The 19869-nt window shown below is 42.6% G+C and overlaps 2 protein-coding genes across 6 annotated transcripts; one reads left to right on the forward strand and one right to left on the reverse strand.

Annotated features, from left to right (window-relative positions):
* Positions 1-40: 40 nt before the first annotated feature.
* Positions 41-7460, reverse strand: ramp2 (receptor (G protein-coupled) activity modifying protein 2). Of its 3 annotated transcripts, none has more exons than XM_026361996.1 (7): positions 7368-7460; positions 4521-4683; positions 4035-4097; positions 3931-3957; positions 1997-2029; positions 1656-1824; positions 41-1547 (listed from the first exon to the last, which is right to left on the reverse strand). In XM_026361996.1, the coding sequence occupies exons 2-7, from the start codon at positions 4579-4581 to the stop codon at positions 1298-1300; spliced, it is 603 nt and encodes a 200-aa protein (XP_026217781.1). In that variant the 5' UTR covers positions 4582-4683; positions 7368-7460; the 3' UTR covers positions 41-1297. The 3 variants fall into 3 exon arrangements, with proteins under 3 accessions (XP_026217781.1, XP_026217773.1, XP_026217790.1); XM_026361988.1 differs by having other exon boundaries at positions 4035-4100; XM_026362005.1 differs by lacking the exons at positions 3931-3957; positions 4035-4097; positions 4521-4683; positions 7368-7460 and adding an exon at positions 2291-3924.
* Positions 7461-8070: 610 nt separating this feature from the next.
* ezh1 (enhancer of zeste 1 polycomb repressive complex 2 subunit) lies at positions 8071-19412 on the forward strand. Of its 3 annotated transcripts, none has more exons than XM_026361958.1 (20): positions 8072-8344; positions 9299-9482; positions 9626-9751; positions 10232-10354; positions 10880-10997; positions 11156-11380; positions 12054-12156; positions 12435-12598; positions 12810-12901; positions 12989-13151; positions 14259-14443; positions 15730-15821; positions 16034-16062; positions 16159-16284; positions 17313-17491; positions 17595-17690; positions 17800-17881; positions 17973-18053; positions 18152-18236; positions 18396-19412. In XM_026361958.1, the coding sequence occupies exons 2-20, from the start codon at positions 9303-9305 to the stop codon at positions 18454-18456; spliced, it is 2310 nt and encodes a 769-aa protein (XP_026217743.1). In that variant the 5' UTR covers positions 8072-8344; positions 9299-9302; the 3' UTR covers positions 18457-19412. The 3 variants fall into 3 exon arrangements, with proteins under 3 accessions (XP_026217759.1, XP_026217743.1, XP_026217750.1); XM_026361965.1 differs by having other exon boundaries at positions 8073-8344; positions 18152-18278; XM_026361974.1 differs by lacking the exons at positions 17973-18053; positions 18152-18236; positions 18396-19412 and having other exon boundaries at positions 8071-8344; positions 17768-17881.
* Positions 19413-19869: the final 457 nt, after the last annotated feature.

Raw genomic sequence — 19869 nt, forward strand, 5'->3', positions numbered from 1 at the left:
ACAGGATGACCAGAAATAGAAAAATAAAAGCGCAGACAAGTAAAAATGAGACAATACAACCGTTTATTTTATATTGTAGAAAATATTTGTTTTCAAAATGAATACAGTACATGGTGTGAGAGCAGGCAGAATGTATTCTCTCATAAGGTACAGTAAGTCCTGACAAAGGCAGAAAAATAACACAGCATATAAATACATACTTGTTCTAAATCTGAAAGCACTTGCAATGGCTTTATTGTCACTAAGGAATTGAACAATATATAACCACAGTGTCAAGATTCAGGTAGAAAGAATAAACCCCTGTATCTTGTTGTCGTTGCTCAGTGTTTATCACCATGCTGCGTAGACAAACGTCTTCTGTCTGAACTGAGACGTTAGATGTTAGTGCTTCAGTTAACTCGTCATTATATGATCGCGAGGCTGTTTCGGGATGGGAAGTGCAGAGGGATTTCTTGCCGTTCAAAAATAGACAATTTCAGGAAATAGATCTCATTTCTGGGGCGGACCCGTTCATTGTTTCCCATCTGCAGCCTCTGACCCTGAACCTTCTCCATGTTATGACTTTCACATTTACAAAGACCCTTTTCATATATCAAACATGGACACATACCAGTATCCATTTCAGAGCTGCACTGAATACATGTACATTGTCTAATTAGTGGCTCAAAGCAGAGTTAAGTTTGAGAGGCAACAAAAGTTTGCATAAGAATATTTGAGGAGTTCAGTAATAAAGATTACCTTGTCTTTTATCAGTATATCTGGTGTCTAACATAATGTCAGCACAAATAAAGTTTAGATTTGCAAGCTGCAGAGCTTTTGTCATAATGACCCTGAATACTAGGTTCTCCAGTTTAAAGTAACTGTATTCTGAATATGTGCAAACTGAATGTGACCAATACCATCATATTCAGACAACTTTTGTCACAGATTTTCATACAAAAGTGTTTATAAGATACAGTACAAGAATTGAAAACAACACTGTCACAGTTAGTCTAACACCGGGGAGTTTGCTTTTGGACAGCTGCAATGATTTTTGATGACACAGAATCTGACATTTACTCAAAATCGGGATGGTCTCTCGACACGCTTCGTCAGTTGCTGATATTTCAGAATTCCTCTGAGTTGTGAAGTGCTGGTGAACTTGAAAAGAGTCACTCCTCCACAAGGCCCTGGGTGAGATGAAAGTGCAGCAGCAGTTTCTGTTTAAATAAGCAGTCCTCAGGTTGGAAGAAAAATGAGAGCACATGTCCAAAGAGTGATATTGTTGGTGACTGAGCGGAGCCTTGATTTAAGATGATCAAGAGCTTCCATCCCCGTTCTTAGTCTTGAGCACCACAAGGCTAACCATGATGGGGATCAAGCAGATGGGAGTGACCACCAGTGCAAACACAACGGCTGACGGTGGGTCTCTTAGCTCCTCTGTGGCACAGTCCTTGAAATATAAGGAGTGAATGTTCACAAAGATCTCTTCCACCAGAGAGTTGGGCCATGGGATCAGGAGACAGTCAGATATTTCCTCTGTGCAAAGGCTTAAGTTGCTATACAAACTGCAGTGTGGAGACAGTGAGACATTGACAGTGTGAAAAGGACTGAGATAGAAAAACATAATTAACAACAACTGTTATGTCTGCAAACGTAGACCACGTACTACTTACTCTCTCACATTGTCCCAGATGCACCAGTCAGTGCTGTTCAATGATGCCATTGCGCTCATAAAATTGCTGTGACATAAATGTTTAGACAGCATGGAATGGCAATCCATTTTTGGTAAACCATTGCAGAAGTTACAAAAGTGAGGACAATTTTCAGTAGCAGTCCCGCAGGCTGCATGAATGGATCAGTAACAAAAATAATACAATTTAAAAAAGAGCAGGACATGTGAAAAAGAGAGACAAACGGAAATAGATTAGAAAGACACAATAAAGACATGTTGGACATTTCTAGAAGCTCATCGTTAAACTGTAAGCTTGTATGATTATAAGGTTATGTCACCTACCAAGTGGCAAGGTAGACTCTCCATACATAGGTTCTGATGGGGAGAAAAAGCACAACTTTAAATTAAATAAAAAATATTTACATTAACAGTAACGGAGACTATTTGGATTGAAGGATAAAAAAAGCGTCTGTCATGTAAACTTTTCTGTTTTTCATTCAAAAACACACGAATCTTAGCAAACGTCAATACAAAGAGATTTTTTTTTTTTTTGTCTGCTGTAGCTCCTGAGCTCTTTTCGCATGTCTCGCTCTGAGGCAGGCATTTGCAGCTGGAGAAGAGAGACCACACACTCACCAGAGAGAAAGGAGAGGAATACCCCAATGAAACCAAGCGCTGCCTTCATGTCAGAAAAAACGAACAAAGCTGCGTTTTCCCCAACTGATGACCATGTATAATAAACTTTAACCTCTTCGACTCTGTGCAGCAAGGCATAACAGGAAACCCGACAGGATGGAAAAGACGCAGTGTAACCTTCGGTTACCAGATGTCCAAACAGTGTTACCCACGGTTAACAGATGTTCTTCGAAGATCTGTCTGACAGCCCTGTGTCTTGGCAGCAGCTCTTCCCCTCTCCAACGCACGTTTCTTTAAGACTTTCTTCCTTTTTTAAAGGGGTGGAGGCAACAAAGATTGTCCTCTCCATTCTCCCAAATAAAAGGGAGCACACCCAAGCTGGGCTGGACTCACATCTGAAAACCCTTACTCTTTAACTCTTGTTCTGCTTTTTAGTCTCAGTTTCTCACAGTCGAAGGCCTGGCCAGCTCACAGCATGTGATTTATTTGCCTTTTGGGCTGCCTCTGCCAAATAGGAAACATAAGTAAACATTTAGGGCTTAGCGTTTTGGGGAGGATGTAATCATGACTCTGCAGGGTGTGCTGTGCAGACAGCCATGATTTCATATTTAGGTTAATTTGACCAAACTTGGAACAAGTTGTTAGTCAGGGCTGACCAGCTGTTTAAAAGGCCAACTACACTCACATGCAAATTCTAGTAAAGAAAACACACTAATAGCTCCACCACAAGTGTGGGAAACGTTTGTTCTTCAATGTAGCATGGAACTCATGTGTGTTGTACATCTGTAAGGTAGTTTCTCAGTGTCGCCACTCACCACTTTAAAGAGCAATGGAAAGAACGGGTCTCACTGATTGAAAGAAAAATTAAATGTATGGTGCATGTTTTCTCACGACCAGCCTGTTAATTTATGTGACTGAATCCACATGCTGGGCCTCTCACAACATCTGTTTGCCGAGCAGCATTTTGATTTAGTAATGACATCAGGAAATGTGTCTTTTCAGTAGAGGAGGAGCTGAGAGTTGGGGGGAGTTGGCAAGGGAAGTAGGGGGACAGTCAGGGGAAAGGAAAAAAAAAAAAAAGGACGGCACAGGATGACGAACAGTGAAAGGGGCGCAGCTCCAAAGTTCCAGTTGTTTCACAACTCAGAGTTCATGAGTTGATCACAGACGTTGCATGGGGTGAATGACGAACAAACGCAGGAAGTTGAGCCAGGTGGGGGCTGCTCATAATGAGGTTTCAGTTAACCTTCAACCTCAAACCATTAGGGGCCTTGTGTCTACTGCTGTTGACCCCTCACTGGTAGAGACCTCCCCAGGAGTTTGTCTTGGATCCTCAAGATACTACACACAAGGAGATTTTGGCAGAAAACAGGAGCTCCATGCTTTGCTTTGCTGTTTGTCAGTTCCAGGACAGGCAAATGAGTGTGAGGAACTGATCCAACACAACCCCGCAGTGGACACAAGCATATAGTCATTATTTGTACTTGTAAAACATATCAAAAGTAAATGTGATTTGACTATATATGCTTCTGAATTATTCAAGTAACAAGCTGGACGCAGGTTTGAATTGTCTGGCAGACGCAGACACCTAGTTCACAGTCCTATTGAGGATAATATGTGACAGTAGGTGGTTAACTTACCAGCACTCATCAATGGTGAGTGATACCCTGTAAAGAGAGGATACTGGATTAAGTATTTGTGATTTTATTTTCATGTTGTTGTTGTTGTTGTTTCTTTCACATACCCATAGTTGTGGCAGGTTCCACAGCTAACTTTTCATCAACCAGACAAACCACTGCTGTGCATCCTGCTGCGAGAAAAAGAAAAACAAGGAGAATTGAATATTGTCATAACTAGATCAGAATAAGATGAAATGTTATCCAGAATATACAAATGTCAGACTTTGTGAAAGTAGAAATTCTAAAGAACATAGCAAGGAGTGAACAGCTAAAGCTAAATCTTAATATATTAACTTAATTACAAATTAATTTGCAGTAAAATATATCACATTTGCACAAGATCATAAAATAAACTGGAACAGTGTGATTATTACAGCATTACTAAACCACAGTATTCTACTCTATAATAATATAGTATAAAACTCAAACTTGAAGATTTTTAAAAGCCACACAGCCACTGAGAACCCCTGAACCTTCCTTTTCAGAGTTGAAATTAAGAGTAAGGTTAAATCATAAAGTAAAGAAGTTATCAGCATAAATCTTCAACTTACCCCAGATGAGAAGAGTCACAAAACCTCCAGAAAATCCAAGTGAGGAGCTGGTGGCTGTCATTTTGTCTGACAATGCTTAGTCCGTCTTCCCTGTTGGGTAGGAATTTCATATCTCAACCTTTCTGCAGGATGGCTCTATAAAACAACAGGAAGCCCTCATTTCCTAGGATGGGCGGATTCACAAAACAGAACAGAGAGTCTCTGATTAGGTTAAAACTGCTGTGGTCCATTAGTGCACCACCATCACTCTCTCTCTCTCTCTCTCTCTCTCTTTATCTATGTCGTTCACTCATCCCACCCTCTGTTTTCATGAGAAAAAGAGAACTTCTTTGATTTTATCAATACAAGTCATTTTTATATCTCAATAACGGCTTCACACAGCAGTAGTTTCTAATAGCATGTGAGGCGTTTTGTACTTTGTGGGATTCATGCTGCTATTTGCTAGTCGATTATCTGACAGCTTCTTTTTTATGTTTTGTATGCTTTGCTTGAGTGGAAACTTGGAATAGGTATTTTTGCACTGAGCAAATTTTATCACCAAGAGCTGTGAAGCCAACTCACAGCATAAGTGAGTACACGGCTGTTTATCATAGTCTAAAGGCTTTTTATTAATACCGGGAGGTTGTTCATAGCCAAATGTTATAATGAATGAAAGTACATACAAAATGCACAAATGTCATCGTTTTCCTGTGTTTTGGAACCGCACATTGTTTCTGGTCAAAATCTGATGCATGCATTCTTCACAATGCAGCTTGACCACAGACATTGGGGTGTGTTATGCTCATACATGCATGATGTAGCCTCAAACTCCCAGCCTCAACCACAGGTGAGGGGTGGCCTACAGAGGTCCGGTAAATTCCAAGCAATCCAGACTCAAGTGACTTCATTTGAGGCAATTTGTCAGACTGTGAGCAGCTCCTTCCCTCCCAAAATTGTTATTAAACTCTACTTAAATATGCATCAGTGGTCTATGCTCTAAGACCCACAAGCGCTGTTAGAATTCACTTAATTTGTCATCATCGCAGACCGCATTTTCTAGATTATGACTGCTGTTCCTGTTTCTGTAGCGTAGACGATTTCCTGTATGTGACTGGTGGTGAGTAAGGATTATATTAGTGTTTTATCTGTGCTGTGTTACACCATCAGCGGTGATGACAAGCACCGGCTTCCCACCACCTCTGCGTTTGACGTCATGCTGAGCTTCTGTGGTAAAAAAAAAAAAAAAAAAAAAAAAAAGAGGCAGCGGGGCTCTTCAGTATGAAACTGATGGACTTGTCTGTGATGGGTGTTCTTTCTCAGCTGCTGAGCTTGGGAGAGCGCCAAGTAGCTCTGGGCCAAAATTGCTTCCACATTTCATTTTGGATAAGGGTGCTGCTCTTTCTTCATGTGACTGATTGACTTTTCAAAAATCCCACAGATACGAGCTTAAATACTTCTCCATCAAACTCGCAGCCTGAGTGAAGTTAAATAGCTGCATTGACGAGCTTCAAATGTTTCTTAATGTTATGTGTAATCGAGGCAGAATAAGTAAAAGCTTTCTTGGCTTATCTTTCTTTTATGAATAAATGCTTCCTACATCAGTAACACTCAGTTCACATTTTAAATTATTACATAATTATTTTATCAGCTAGTTTGTTACTATATCATAGCTGCAACATAACTGTCCCAATGAAACAGTAGCTGCCAAGACAGGCAGTTTACATTAGAAAGAACTGAAAGCTTCCTGCTGATATCGTCACTTATCTTCCTCTTTGTATTTCCACTTGTCTGACAGCTCAGTGTCAGTCTCGTGGCTACTTCAAATACCGCTGTAGACACGCCACACACGGCGTACCATCTGAGATGCCTTTGTTCAGTAAATCCATAATTAATTACCAGGAATACACAGCATAAACAGAGAGCAGGGAGGAGCAGTGACGACAGCCTGACATTCAATCAGAGCATGTCCAGCCAAAGTCTTACAACCAAATTAGACGTTTACAGCTTGTGAGCACTTTCCTACAGAGAAAAACAGCTGAACAGTGCCATCTTGTGTGTCAAACAAATCACATTTCAGCTCCTTATTCTTGTTCCTTGGATTAAAATTTAAGAAGTTCCTGCAGCTGTCTTCAAGACTAATATAACAGTCTCTATTATAAAGAGTGAAAGCGAGCATGTTTGTCAAGGCAGCAATAAAATATTACAAGTAATGAATGACATTTATTTTGTAACAAGCAGTATCACTTTGGTTCATAGACTAAGTGTTAAGTAAGTTAAATAAGTGTTGTGCGTTTGTCATCTATTACCCCTGTGGGCACCCACAAACAGATTATTAATGGCAACATAGTCGGTCAGAGTTATATCTCCATAAGATCAGTTATAATTATGACAAATACTGTCCATGAATACATTTATAATTTAAAATGTCCTTTCTTAACCTTCATAAATAAGCATTTCCTGTTTTGTTTTTGTTTTTTAACGTCACTCTAAATAGATTGATAAGATGAAGCTGTCAGAAACATAGGTGCATATGGGTACATTAGATACTCTTTTATTAATGTACTCACACTGGAAGCAAGACACACTAATTATTCTGTAGTAATTAAGTATGATGTACACTGATGTGATCAGTGTTATCTACCACTCCACTACCACTTTACATCTGGTTTGTCACTCAGTTTTAACCCTTCCTTCCCTTTTTCACAAAGGATGTGACGTTTGTGAACTCACCACATCAGATAGCTTTTTTTTTTCATCTCAATCTGTACAACTATGCACTTCCGCTGTTAATCGGGCTAAACATATTTCACAACGTTGCCATACATCCAAATGCTGTCACGTCAAGAAGTAGGGTTTTACGTGATGTACCTGACGGCACCAGCGCCTTGAGGAGCTCCTCGGTGACACAGAGGATGAGATGTGTCGGGCTCCCCCTGCAGGTGGAGGGCAGAACAACGACTGGGCTGTGCTGCATCCACTGGAATGTGAAGGGACTGCAGCAAGGCCAGGTTTCACCCCCTAACTTAGTCGATCTTTAAATCTCCTTGTTGATCATATTAAATATCATATGCACATTCACGGGAAATAGCTACAATACATTTTTTCGTGGTGCTCTACTATACTATTTTTTTCCCATTATGCTATTTCAAAAGATAAATCCAGCCTCATTTATCGTCACACTTCGTTTATTTATTGTGTTTGTTTCACCTGGTTGATCGGATCATGCTGTATTTTTCCCTTCCTTGATGCTTTTATCGAGTATTACTGTGAACTTTTTTTTTTTTTTTTTAAACGTTACATTTACATTTAGTCATATGGCACACGCGTTTATCCACGTTACATTTCAATGCTGATCAAAACCCACAGCGCGTTATTCCCCTCACGCATTTAGATGGCGATCTAGCCCTCCGGACAGTTGCATCAGTTCCTGTGCGTGCGTGTAAATGGATGTGTCGTGGCTACTCTACGTTACTTTTTATTCCCAGGACGCAGAATAGTAAAAAAAAAAAAAAAAAAAAAAACCCTCCGCTACGAGGAAAGGCAGCGATCATAATAAAGACGTCACCGTCCTGCTCGGGTTGGTTCAACCAAACCAATTGCGCAGCTATTTGTAAGCTACAACAACAACAACCTCCAGCACCATGCCCATGGATAACGCAGGGATTTCTCTGAGATCCCCTCCTCGCCGTGCGGAGACGTTATCTGCGTCAGACCCCAAAACACCCTTTAATCGCTCCGGATCTCTCTACTAAGAAAAAAAAAAAAAAAAAAAAAGAGGACAGAGGGACTTGGTCGCGCTGCAGCCTCCTGTCGCAACAAACGGGACGCGAGACGCGGATTTGAAGGTATTTAATAACTGCGCCACTGGGTTCAGACGTGGATGGACGCGGTGTCATCGTGGCGCTCGCTCGGTGCGCAGCTCCCCGACGGTGTCCACCTTTAAATGGACACTGTGTGGAGCCACGGACACGGGACGCAGCGCACTTCACGGCCGTGGCATGAAACGCGTGCACGAATCGCAGTCCTGAGCAAATACGGACGGGAGCACTGTCTCTCTCTCTCTCTCTCTCTCTCTGTCTCTCCAGCTCGGCTTAGCCGTCATACTTGTTGTTCTTGTTGTGTTTACGCTCAGACAGGAGAAGTTGATGTTCATGAGGGTTTTATGGAATATATCAGAGTGTACTACGCACTTTTCTGCTCCGCTTCATATTGCTTTTCTGGAGAGGCACGCCCACTCCGGAGCGATGTGGGGTTGAAGTCACACGGTTTCTATTCACTGGCTGTACATCTGTAGGTTTGCTCATCATTTGATCAGTTGCAACCTAAATGCTGCGAAAGAGGCTAAAGGCACTGAACCCTCCACAGTTTAAAGCACTCGGAGGCTTCTTGTGTTTTTTTTTTTTTTTTTTTTGCTAACATCAGATGTCAGTTTTGTTTTGCGAACACAGGGGGGCGCTGTTTGAAATTCACTTCCAGTTCAAGTGAATGGGGAAGTTTGAGACCTGTGAGTGGGAGGAAGTAGTTCTCAGTGTATAGTGTAATAATATTTATATAGTAATTAACAACATACAGAGACTATTATAAGCGTATTAAACCAAAACTATTGGTTATGACCATACTAGTGTTTATTAACTTGAAAAGGTGAAAGTTGCTAAATTCACCACACTCACACTTTCTAAAGTCTGGCAGGAATATTATTGAAATTGTAAAAAAAAAACAGTTACTTAAATTACATTAATCCTCCTGAGAGTCCGTGATGAGGAACTGCTTTCCCACTTTCCTGTCTTTTTTTTTTAAAGAGTCATGGAGGAATCAGCGACTGCAGCCCCAGCTCCTGGTCCAGGTGCTGCCCCGCCAACTGCAAGACCTCAGCCTCCCTTCTTCGTCCCCTCCCGCAGCCTGCTAGAGTGGAGACGGAGGGTCAAGTCCGAGTATATGCGCCTTCGCCAGTTAAAATGCCTTAAAAAAGCAGAGCAGGTCAAGGTGGGTCAACTCAATCGCTGGCGGTTCTGCTCATGCTCGAGATGTTTTATTAGCAGCTCTCACTGTGTGTGTGTGTGTGTGTGTGTGTGTGTGTGTGTGAGTCGGGATGTGTGATGTTCTCCTTTTTTTGTGTTTGTTTCTAGACATTGTTCATGTCCAACAGACAAAAGATTGAGCAGCAAACAAATCTGCTGAACTCAGAGTGGTCCAAGCTCAGGATTCAGTCCATCCCCTTGTCAACGTCTGGTGGAGCTCTGGCCAACAAGAAGGTTTGTGCACGGTGTGCTAAAGAGAGGAAAGTAATGTCTATTGCATCAGATAACTTTCCATATTACTCTGCCTGCCCTGTTCAGCTCGGTCTTCATATATCTTCATCTCGACTGTCCTGGTTCAGCTAGTAATACAGTATTATCAGGAGCAAATGTCATATCCACCATGATGAATCATCAGCAGCAGCAGCCCCACTGTTCTGCTCTGATTACCAACTGGTTGTCAGGTGCTACTAAACATCCAAGGACAAACCTCTGTGCTAGAAATGGATCGTACCGCAGCCTAACATGTGAACGCTCATACTGTGAACAGCCTGAGGGGATAACATCATCTTTTTCCTCCCACATACTGTCAGGGTCCCCTACATCATGTTTCCTGGGTTTAATTTCCCTGTTGGGGGTTGAGCAGCAGGTGTATTCACATGTAAAAATGAGGAATACTCTGCTGCCAGCCTCAGTCAACATCGGGTTCTCTTACAGATGTGCACCGTGGAGTTTGGCTTTCCAGGATTCAAAGCTCAAGCCATTGCCATAAGGACAATGTCAACAGTGGCAGGAATCCCCTTCATGTACTCCTGGTCGCCTCTGCAGCACAACTTCATGGTATGAGATAAATAACTTTGTCTTGTGGTACTCTGGCTTCCTCCCTCAGTGAAAGGACATGCATGTTAGGATAATTAGTGAGTCTAAATTGCCCATAGGTGTGAATGTGAGTGTGAATGGTTGTCTGTTTCTATGTGTCAGCCCCTGTGATAAACTGGCGACCTGTCCAGGGTGTAACCAGCCTCTCGCTCAACAGCTGAGAGCTGGACAGGCTCCAGCACACCTTGACTCTTGAGAGGACAAGCGGCGGATAATGGATGGATGGATGTTTATTATTGAGGATATGGTGGAATAGACATGCTCCTCTGTAACATGTTTTAATTATTGTTTTATGAAATATCTAGCCAGGGTGTTTTCTGCTTTATTTAAAAAAGAAAAATAGACCATTTTTCATCTGGGAAGGGTGATATGATGACAGAATAGCAGCAATTTCACACACAGCTGATGTGTCGCAATATGGTTTACATTTATTTTGGTTCCAGTCCTTTTGTGCACTTTCTTGATGGACATTTTTTTCTGTCATAGGTGGAGGATGAGACGTTCCTTCACAATATCCCCTACATGGGCGACGAGGTGCTGGAACAGGACGAGGCCTTCCTTGAGGAACTCATTGACAACTATGATGGGGTCCACGGTGATCGAGGTGTGTGGTCAAGATGTCTTCACAGATTGCCCTTTTAAATCTCTTATTTACTGTGAGACACACATCAATTACAGTTTTAGTAGGGAACTAGGCCAAGCTGATGTCATGTATTAGCATGGAGTTCTGCGCAGGCTTCTTACCTGTTGACTGTGTCTTAGAGGGTGGGTTTATCAGCGACGAGATCTTTAAAGAGCTGGTGGAGGCCTTAAGCCAATACTCTGACCACGACGAGGAGGAAGAGGAGGAAGCAGCACCGGTGGCAGAGCTGGCTGGGAAGAAGGAAGAGGGAAGAATGATGAGGAGGAGCTCAGTGGAGAGTTCAGAAGAGACCAAAGCCGGGACTGTGATGTTCATCAAGAGGAAGAGGAGGAGCACTACTGAGGGTGAGCGAGTCTTCAGCTGTGCACTTATGTGTTCATACTTCATGTGCTGTGAGAGAACAAGAGGGCTGCAGCATCAACAAGGCTGGTACTGTTCCTCTCATTACACTGCACAGCTGCCACAAGGTCGCTCTGCTGCTGAACAGAGCAGCTCCTGAACTGGCATTGTTTACTTTAAAGCTGCCCCTGTGTCCCCGCATGGGTACTGTGAGGGAACCTGTTTGTCCATGACACTGATATGGCCTGTCTCTAATTACAGGACTTAATGACCTCTTGTACCAGGCTTTATGGGAGGCTAGGCTGTATACACACTCTGCTACTTAGTGATAGTGAAATGGAAGCACACCTACTGTACTTTAGGCGCACAGTGTTTCAGCTGCTGGTACACAAACACATGCATGGATGAAGCTTACATGACTAAAAGGTACTGAAAAGGAAAAAAGGAAAGCGACACTGTTCACATTGCGGTTCCAACATGTTTTTGACAGACAACTGTTTTTAAGAACAAGTTACCCCAAGCTGGCCTTGAGAACTGGGAACACATCTGTACTGTTGCAAAATGTTTAAAAGGACATATTACATAAGCTTTATTTGTTATCTGTATCCAAACCTGATGTGTTCATTTGTATAACAAACTGTGTTCATTGTGTCTTTCTGTGTCTTTCTGTCTCCCAAGTGCGGGACTTGTCCAGCAACAAGAAGATCCCCAATGATAAGATATTCACAGCCATTGCCTCCATGTTCCCGTACAAGGGCACCACGGAGGAGCTCAAGGAAAAGTAAGAAAAGGGCAGTGGAACCGGGGATCCATGCACACAATGCAGAACAGGCCGTTGCTTAGTGTTCACCATGGAGACGCAAGTTGTCAGGGAGGAAAGTAATAATGGTGGCTCCCTCTCAGGCTCTCCGACTCAAAGGAGCAGTTGCATCAGCATGTGAAAGAACTTAACTTATAAAGAAAAATTCAATTTCACCGGATACCACCTTGAAATGAATAAACTAACACGGTTACACAAAAGACTTTCACTACTTTAACTTTCACCCTCACCTCCCACAGGTACAAGGACCTCTTGGAGCCGCCCAACCCGGTAAAGTTGCCTCCCTTGTGTACCCCCAGCCTGGATGGACCTTTTGCAAAGTCTGTGCAGCGGGAGCAGTCGTTACACTCCTTCCACACGCTTTTCTGCAGACGTTGCTTCAAATACGACTGTTTTCTCCACCGTAAGGCCTTGACTTTAGTTCATTATCATCTCTACTGCTGGTTCATTTTAGTTTAGGTTTGAGTCCCACTGAGATTGTGATACGTCTACGTCGATTAGGCCATGACTTCCAAGCTCCTTCTTTGTGTTTTGAGTGTTGTATTTGCTTAATTGTCACTACCTAATGTACATTAGAAAGATTTTTTTAAAAAAGTTTGTTTCTGTTCATAAAGCTTTTCATACTACACCCAATGTTTACAAGAGGAAGAGTAAGGAGATCCGCATGGAGACGGAACCATGTGGCGTAGACTGCTTTCTGTTACAGGTATGGCACAGTCATGTAGCCTATTAATGCCTTCAGTAGGTTGTGATACTCACTGTATGTTGTTTGTTTTGTGTGCGTCTTCTGAAGAAAGGGGCGAAAGAGTTTGTCTATCAGAACATGTTACGATCACAGAGGTCTCGCAGGCGGCGGAGACAGCAGCGTCCCACCAGCTCCAGCTGCCCTGGACCATCTGGGTCTGCTGAGGAAGGAAATAAGGACGACAGTGACCATGAGACGACCTCCTCGTCAGGTAGGAATAATCACACAGGGGCAGTTTCATTGTACTTATAACTAATAATTTAGCATTATTTCTGAAAAGTTTATTGTTTGGGGATTTCCATACTCTACTCTGCTTTAAAGGAAATGTAAAACATCTGGTAATACATTTAAGGTTGTAAGACCTGAACACAGCATAGGCACCGTTATTTCAACGTGTTACTGAGACTCTGAGTCACTGTATGACTTAGTGAGTGGGTGCAACATTTACCATAACTTCCCCTAGATTCCCTCTTTCTGGAAAGCTGTGTGGCTGACTGACTGCAGCGCTCTCCTCTTGTCCCCCTTCTTCCATCTCCTCTCAATATCGGGTCTCTTTCTCCAAGCAAAACAAACCAACCATTAGTTTTGCATGCTTCAGACCCAATATAAACACTTTGTTCCTTCTCCTACTGCTCCTACTGTGGTTTTTTTCCTCTTTTGACATCTTCATGTAGGGAGCTGCAGGAGGGAAATAAGAGAAATCTCCTCAGGCTCTTTATGTTCTCCACCACCCCACCAGTGCTCTCAAGTTGCTGCTCATTGCCATCACAGCCTCAGTGGAAGTCTCTATTAGTTTGAGAAACAGCTCATGCTCAGCCAGTGACTCAGCAGTCACTCTCACACGTGTTGAGATAATGTGGAAAAAACAGATTGTTGAACAGATTAATAAAGATACTCAGAGCTGGAGCATGTGGCCACAGCAATGCTGCATTCACCCTGTTGCCAAGCAACATTCAGCTCTCTGCCTTGAGCTGTGGGTGTACAGCATCAGTCTTGAATATCCAAAAAAGCTAAATCAAAGCCTGTGTTCCCTTTTTTGTATGTGTCTGTGTGCACATCCAGATACACAAAAAAGGCATCCAGAAATTATAGTATGTGTGTCAGTGTAGGATGAATTGCATTAGCACTGCTGAGGTGCATGAAGATAAAAAGCATAAGCAGATAACAGTGGGGTGTTGAGTGCATTGTTGTGTATGTGTTGCTCCATGTGTGTAGTTTCAAAAAAACATGCAACAAACTTTCTGCTCAGACTCAGTTAGTCAGTGACACAAGTGCGTGTCTCGGTGTCTGTGTCCCCATGTTTGTGTTCGTGAAACAGAGGGGAATTCTCGGTGTCAGACTCCCACCAAGCTGCGCCCAGGGGATGAAGATGGGGAGCAGCAGGCGTGCTGTGTGGTCCAGTGGAGCGGGGCAGAGGAGTCACTGTTCAGGGTGCTGCACGGCACATATTTCAACAACTTCTGCTCCATCGCCCGTCTCATTGGTACCAAGAACTGCAAAGAGGTAAAATGCTCACACACCTTGCAGCAGGTTCCAAAAACAGAAGATACAACATTCACCATGTTACAAATTGTTCTCTTACTAACAATGTACGTACTACGAATAATTCAGGGCCTGTAAGCAGACTGACCAGTGCAGTTCACATTTAAAATGCCAGATGCTGAAATAAGATAAAAGGCTTGAAATGGATTTTAAACAATCTGAACTTTAGTAGGGCAAGAAAGAAAAAGAACAGGGATCAAACAAGGTGATGGGAAGAGAGTGACAAACAGGACAGAAAGATGAAAGGATTTATGAGAAATGAGCTCTTAATGTTAGTGAGAAAGCAGTAAATGTACCACAGTTGTGAATAACAAGCGGCATCATCTGTTTCTTTATAGCTATATTAGCTGTAAAATGTGGTGTTTAAACGTTGAATAACGAACTGAGCGCAATATTTTCTTAAAATGGTACATGGTTGTTTTGAAATAAAAAAGCACACGCATTTCGGTTGCATTTACGTCAGTGTAAATGTACTAACACATGCAACCTGTGCCTGCGGTTTTATGGTGTGGATAATTAGGCCGACTACAGAGAGAAATGGCATGTGGCACTTTAAGCACGGATGCTTACCAGATGTGACATCTCTCATAATGTAGTCACTCAGCCTTCGTTATTCCCAGACTAAAGTCAACTGAGCATCATGTGCGTAAGAAGAACAGTGAAGAATTCAGCTTTTTTAGGTTCCAGCGCTTTTCTAAACTTTCAAGCGAGCATACATGTGATGCACCATTAAAAGGAACAGGTAAAGCGAATCTTGATCTGAGAGCCTCGCCTCTCTACATCCAGTCCTTATGGGGCCTCTTGTCTTACAGCCAGATGAATCCAGAATCCATATTAGCCTGTATGTCTTGGCCCTGCTGGTATCCAGAGGGCCCCTCCCACTGTTTCGCTGAGTGGAAATGCTGAAACCAGCTGCAATCATTATGCATTTCTATGTCCTAGGGAAGAGGCCAAATCAGGGTTTTGGCAGCCTGAAGTGGTTGTGTGTGTGTGTGTGTGTGTGTGTGTGTGTGTGTGTGCGTGCGTGCTCAGATGCATGTGTGCGTCTGGCCTCTGCAGTGGAGTTTTGATAGCAGAGGAGAGGGCAGGATGTTCTGTGGCGTAATTGCATCGATGTGCTTTTCAGCTTGAGTGGCACCACGTTACACAACATAATACCGACGAAGGGAACAGAATTTCATCACAGCAGAGTACATTTGGGACCTCCGTGCGGTGTTATTGTTCATATCGTTTTCGTCGCTCCACAGGTGTACGAGTTTGCTGTGAAGGAGGTTCTGATCCATCGTGTTCCTTTGGAGGATGGCGGCATCTCGCCCCAAAAGAAGAAAAGAAAACACAGGCATGAAATCAGCAGTTATTCTCCCTCTCTTTGCCACCTTTTGTTGTGTAATGGAAACTTGATCATAGCATAAGATGAACACATGTTCATGCAGAGACAAAAGTTTTCAGCACAGTTTCAGCACTGAATTTGAGCTTTTTTTTTAATTTACTAAATAGATGGAAGTTGGAAGGTTTTTGAAAAAGCTGACTAATTTGTGTTTGTTTTGGCAGGTTATGGGCAAAGATTCAGCTAAAGAAAGGTATGCTCATTTCACAATACAACATCACAGCGTCACTACTATTACACTTTTGCCTTTACTGTGCCAGTCTGAGAGTGTTGACCTCTGTTACTCCAGATAATTCGTCCAATCAGGTGTACAACTACCAGCCATGTGACCACCCTGACCATCCATGTGACAGTTCCTGCCCTTGTGTAATGACCCAGAATTTCTGTGAGAAGTTCTGCCAGTGTGAGCACGAGTGTGAGTCACCTTTATCATTCATCTCTCACATAATATATGCTAACCTCTTCCTTACACAAACACAAAAACCAATAGAAGCCCATTGGGCTTTCGTCACCACATTTTCTGCATTAGAGACTGCATTCTGCAGTGTTCTGGCACTGGTCAGGGGAAAAACTGTCCTCTAGTAGGGATAGGTAGGTGTCTGTTTAACACAGAATGAGGCATTCATTGCAGCAGAAACAAATCCTCAATTCTGTTTTTAAAAATGGCCACATGGTGGAGGAATGCATTTTGTATTTTGCTCTCCGGAGAGTTTACACCCAAAAGAAAAAGGAAAAGACAAGGTAAACATTTTGCTATGGTTTTGAAAAGACTGTTTTGCCCCATTTGTTCATCTGTTGTGGTTCAGTCACCTCCCCCCCCCCCTCCCTCTTTTTGACCCGACTGTTACCTCTTCTTTTCCCGTAGCCGAGGAGAGCTAGGTCCAAACAGGAAGCAGCTCCCACATGTGTGTGCTCTAAAGACTTGGAGAGAAATCAAAGGGATTTGACAGGCTCTGTGCCTAATACACAACATCATCTCCAACATCAGTATGAGTCAGACAGCTCCAGTTAAACAATGCTTGATGATACAGACACATAAAACCCACACAGCCGGGGAGTGGGAGGTTAAAATGGCACGACAGGGAAGGCAAATGCTGTTTGAAGCGCTTGTTATGGACAGTTTTCCCCAAGCGGAGGCTGCTGGGAAGACATTTCAGTTATTCTTTCCTGATCCTTCTATTCATCTGCCCAGAGGGTGTTACGTTACACCCTGCAAAATTGTATTTTGGCTCATCTGCCAGCAGAGGTCTCTGACTGATGATATTTTTTTTTTCAGCATTACTCAGCCCTTCAGTGTCTGTGCTGCTATTGTGTTTAGAGACAGAATTATTTATCGCGATCATATTGTGTTCTGCCAAGTCAGATGATGGATTGGATTTCTGCACTGGTGCAGTTTGCTCATAAACCTTCTTCAGCACAGGTGTGTGTCTAAACGTTTTCCAGGTCAGAACCGCTTCCCAGGCTGCCGGTGTAAGACGCAGTGTAACACAAAACAGTGTCCGTGCTACCTGGCCGTGAGGGAGTGCGACCCAGATCTGTGCATGACGTGTGGCGCTGCGGATCACTGGGACAGCAAAGTGGTTTCCTGCAAGAACTGCAGCATCCAGAGAGGCCTAAAAAAGGTACACGAGGACAGTGGGTGGCACTGATAGTTTATTATTTGTAATCTGATATTCTGTTATTCTGGATACACCTTTTCTAACCTCCATCTGATTTCTCCTTCAGCACCTGCTGTTGGCTCCATCAGATGTCGCCGGGTGGGGCACCTTCATCAAAGAGCCTGTTCAGAAGAATGAGTTCATCTCGGAGTACTGTGGAGAGGCAAGTATATGCAGTTTAGTCGATAAGAATGATTTTGTTTATGAACTCTCAGCTTGATTGAAGTTTTGCACTTACAGTGTTTATTATGCATGTGTGTGTGCATGAGCAGCTGATCTCCCAGGATGAGGCAGACCGACGTGGGAGGATCTATGACAAATACATGTCTAGTTTCCTCTTCAATTTGAACAATGGCAAGTATTCTCCATGCTTAATCTAATTGCAAAGCACACTACCACTATTTCAGCATATTAAGGAATCTATTATAAAATCTATGTCTCTTAGACTTTGTTGTGGATGCCACACGAAAGGGGAACAAAATCCGCTTTGCGAATCACTCTGTTAATCCCAACTGCTACGCAAAAGGTAGGACTGAGTTGCTTTTTTTGTGTTATGAACTCAAATATGATTTTAGTGTGTTTGTTGTGGAACAAAAGCTGTTGGTATGTTTGCTGTTATTGCAGTGGTAATGGTGAACGGAGACCACCGCATTGGTATCTTTGCCAAACGAGCTATCCTGCAAGGAGAGGAGCTCTTCTTTGACTACAGGTAGAGTCACAGGCCTTTTTGTGACTCTCCATCAGCTTCAAAGTAAAATAAAATAAAATAAAGAAAAAACAAGCCTGCTGTGCAATGCGGCTGAATTCCCGGTTTCAGCAGACACTGTATGCTAACACAGACTCTTTACTTCTTCACATCTTCCCACAGATACAGCCAGGCCGATGCCCTCAAATATGTTGGGATAGAGAGGGAGGTAGAAATGACTTAGCGACACCTGCTGCCTACCTCCATAACCTGTTCCTGCTCCTCAGCCACCCACTAATGCTTTTGTCCTTCTCTGCAGCATCATATCTAGCTGACAAGTTCCTGTGAACAGTCATTGTTTCTGCCCTCTCTGCTGCACTTCCAAAAATAGAAAATAGCTGCGCGCTGTTTGCAGGTGGTCCTTCTCTGCAGACAACGTTCCACCTCCTCCAGTGACAGCCATCAGCACTCCCCCAAATCATCTGCCCAAACCCATCCACATACCTGCAAGGCTGTATATGGCCAGCTTATGAAACTAAACTATTTAAAGTGGAAATACTATTAATCCATATCCCCATCATTCAGTGTGTTACTCTGTCTGCAGTTTTGTTACTGTACTAATACACCGGCTTTTGTTTGACCTCTCAATACGTAATGCAAGTTTTACATCGTACCCAATGGCGATCAGTGAAATGCATGTATTGTGTCTTGGATAAACGAACCATTAAACATGTTACAGTAGCCACAACATTAGCTTCAGTCAGACGCTGCTCTTGCAGTCACTCAGTATTGTAGTGTGATGTTACCCTCTGGCTGTTCAGAAAAACTTGATCAGGTTTGACAGCTTGGTATGTTCCTCTGTGAACCTTTTCAGTGGCTAGCAGTGCCACCACATCTTTATGGTAAAAATAAGTTATTGTGCATTTAAAATGTTGTTCTGCAAAAATAGGCAACCAGACGAGAAACCGACTGACTGAATGTAACCTGTAGACGATGGTGAAGTTGATCTCATCCCTTTTTTTTTATTTTCTCATTCTACACATCACCCCATTCTGTTGGTACTTTGAGCAAGGATATGCACATCAAACATGTATCGTCATGTTTACATGATCTTGAAGCCTTCACGTTTTGTAAGGCGAATAATTAATAAATAAATGAGTCACAGAATAAATGTCTTCCTTTTCAAAAAGTGCCAAGTGAGTCCACGCAGAAAAAGGCTCAACCGTGTGGATGCGTTGCACAGTAAACAGAACTGTTCTAGCCTCAAGAGAAAAGGTTGGAACAGTGGGAAAAGCAAAATTAGCAGTGTTTGACCAAATAATAGTCCCCCACATGTGAATATAAAATATCATTTACCATCTTCTCTTTATTTTCTATGTGTCTAGATTTGTTATTCATTGTTTTTCATTTACAAACATCAAAGCCCACATTGAAACGAGATCTTTCTCAATAGAGAGCAACAAAATGGAGTTTACTGCTATGTACAGTGTATGCCTATAAAAAATAAAAGTTTAACTTTATACATTAAAACATGCTGTGCTAGTCTTTATGTGACTTAACCGTGACCCATTGTTGTGCCAAAACACAGAGACGCTTTCCTTCAAGCTTCTTTTATTGAGGTGACAGTTTGCCTGTGCCGTGATTTACACAGTAATGG

The sequence above is a fragment of the Anabas testudineus genome, chromosome 8 (genome assembly GCF_900324465.2).
Source record: "Anabas testudineus chromosome 8, fAnaTes1.2, whole genome shotgun sequence".
NCBI classification, from domain to species: Eukaryota; Metazoa; Chordata; class Actinopteri; order Anabantiformes; family Anabantidae; genus Anabas; species Anabas testudineus.

Bases quoted from the DNA above. Each gene is read 5' to 3' on its own strand.
- ramp2 (XM_026361988.1), bottom strand. From the start codon at position 4,581: ATGACAGCCACCAGCTCCTCACTTGGATTTTCTGGAGGTTTTGTGACT. The intron at 3,958-4,034 runs GTATGTGAAAGA...CTCTCTTTACAG, and splicing joins GGAACCTGCCACAACTATGG to GGTATCACTCACCATTGATG. The intron at 2,030-3,930 runs GTAAGTTAACCA...TCTCCCCATCAG, and splicing joins CTCACCATTGATGAGTGCTG to AACCTATGTATGGAGAGTCT.
- ezh1 (XM_026361958.1), top strand. From the start codon at position 9,303: ATGGAGGAATCAGCGACTGCAGCCCCAGCTCCTGGTCCAGGTGCTGCC. The intron at 9,752-10,231 runs GTTTGTGCACGG...GTTCTCTTACAG, and splicing joins GAGCTCTGGCCAACAAGAAG to ATGTGCACCGTGGAGTTTGG. The intron at 16,285-17,312 runs GTGAGTCACCTT...AACGTTTTCCAG, and splicing joins CTGCCAGTGTGAGCACGAGT to GTCAGAACCGCTTCCCAGGC.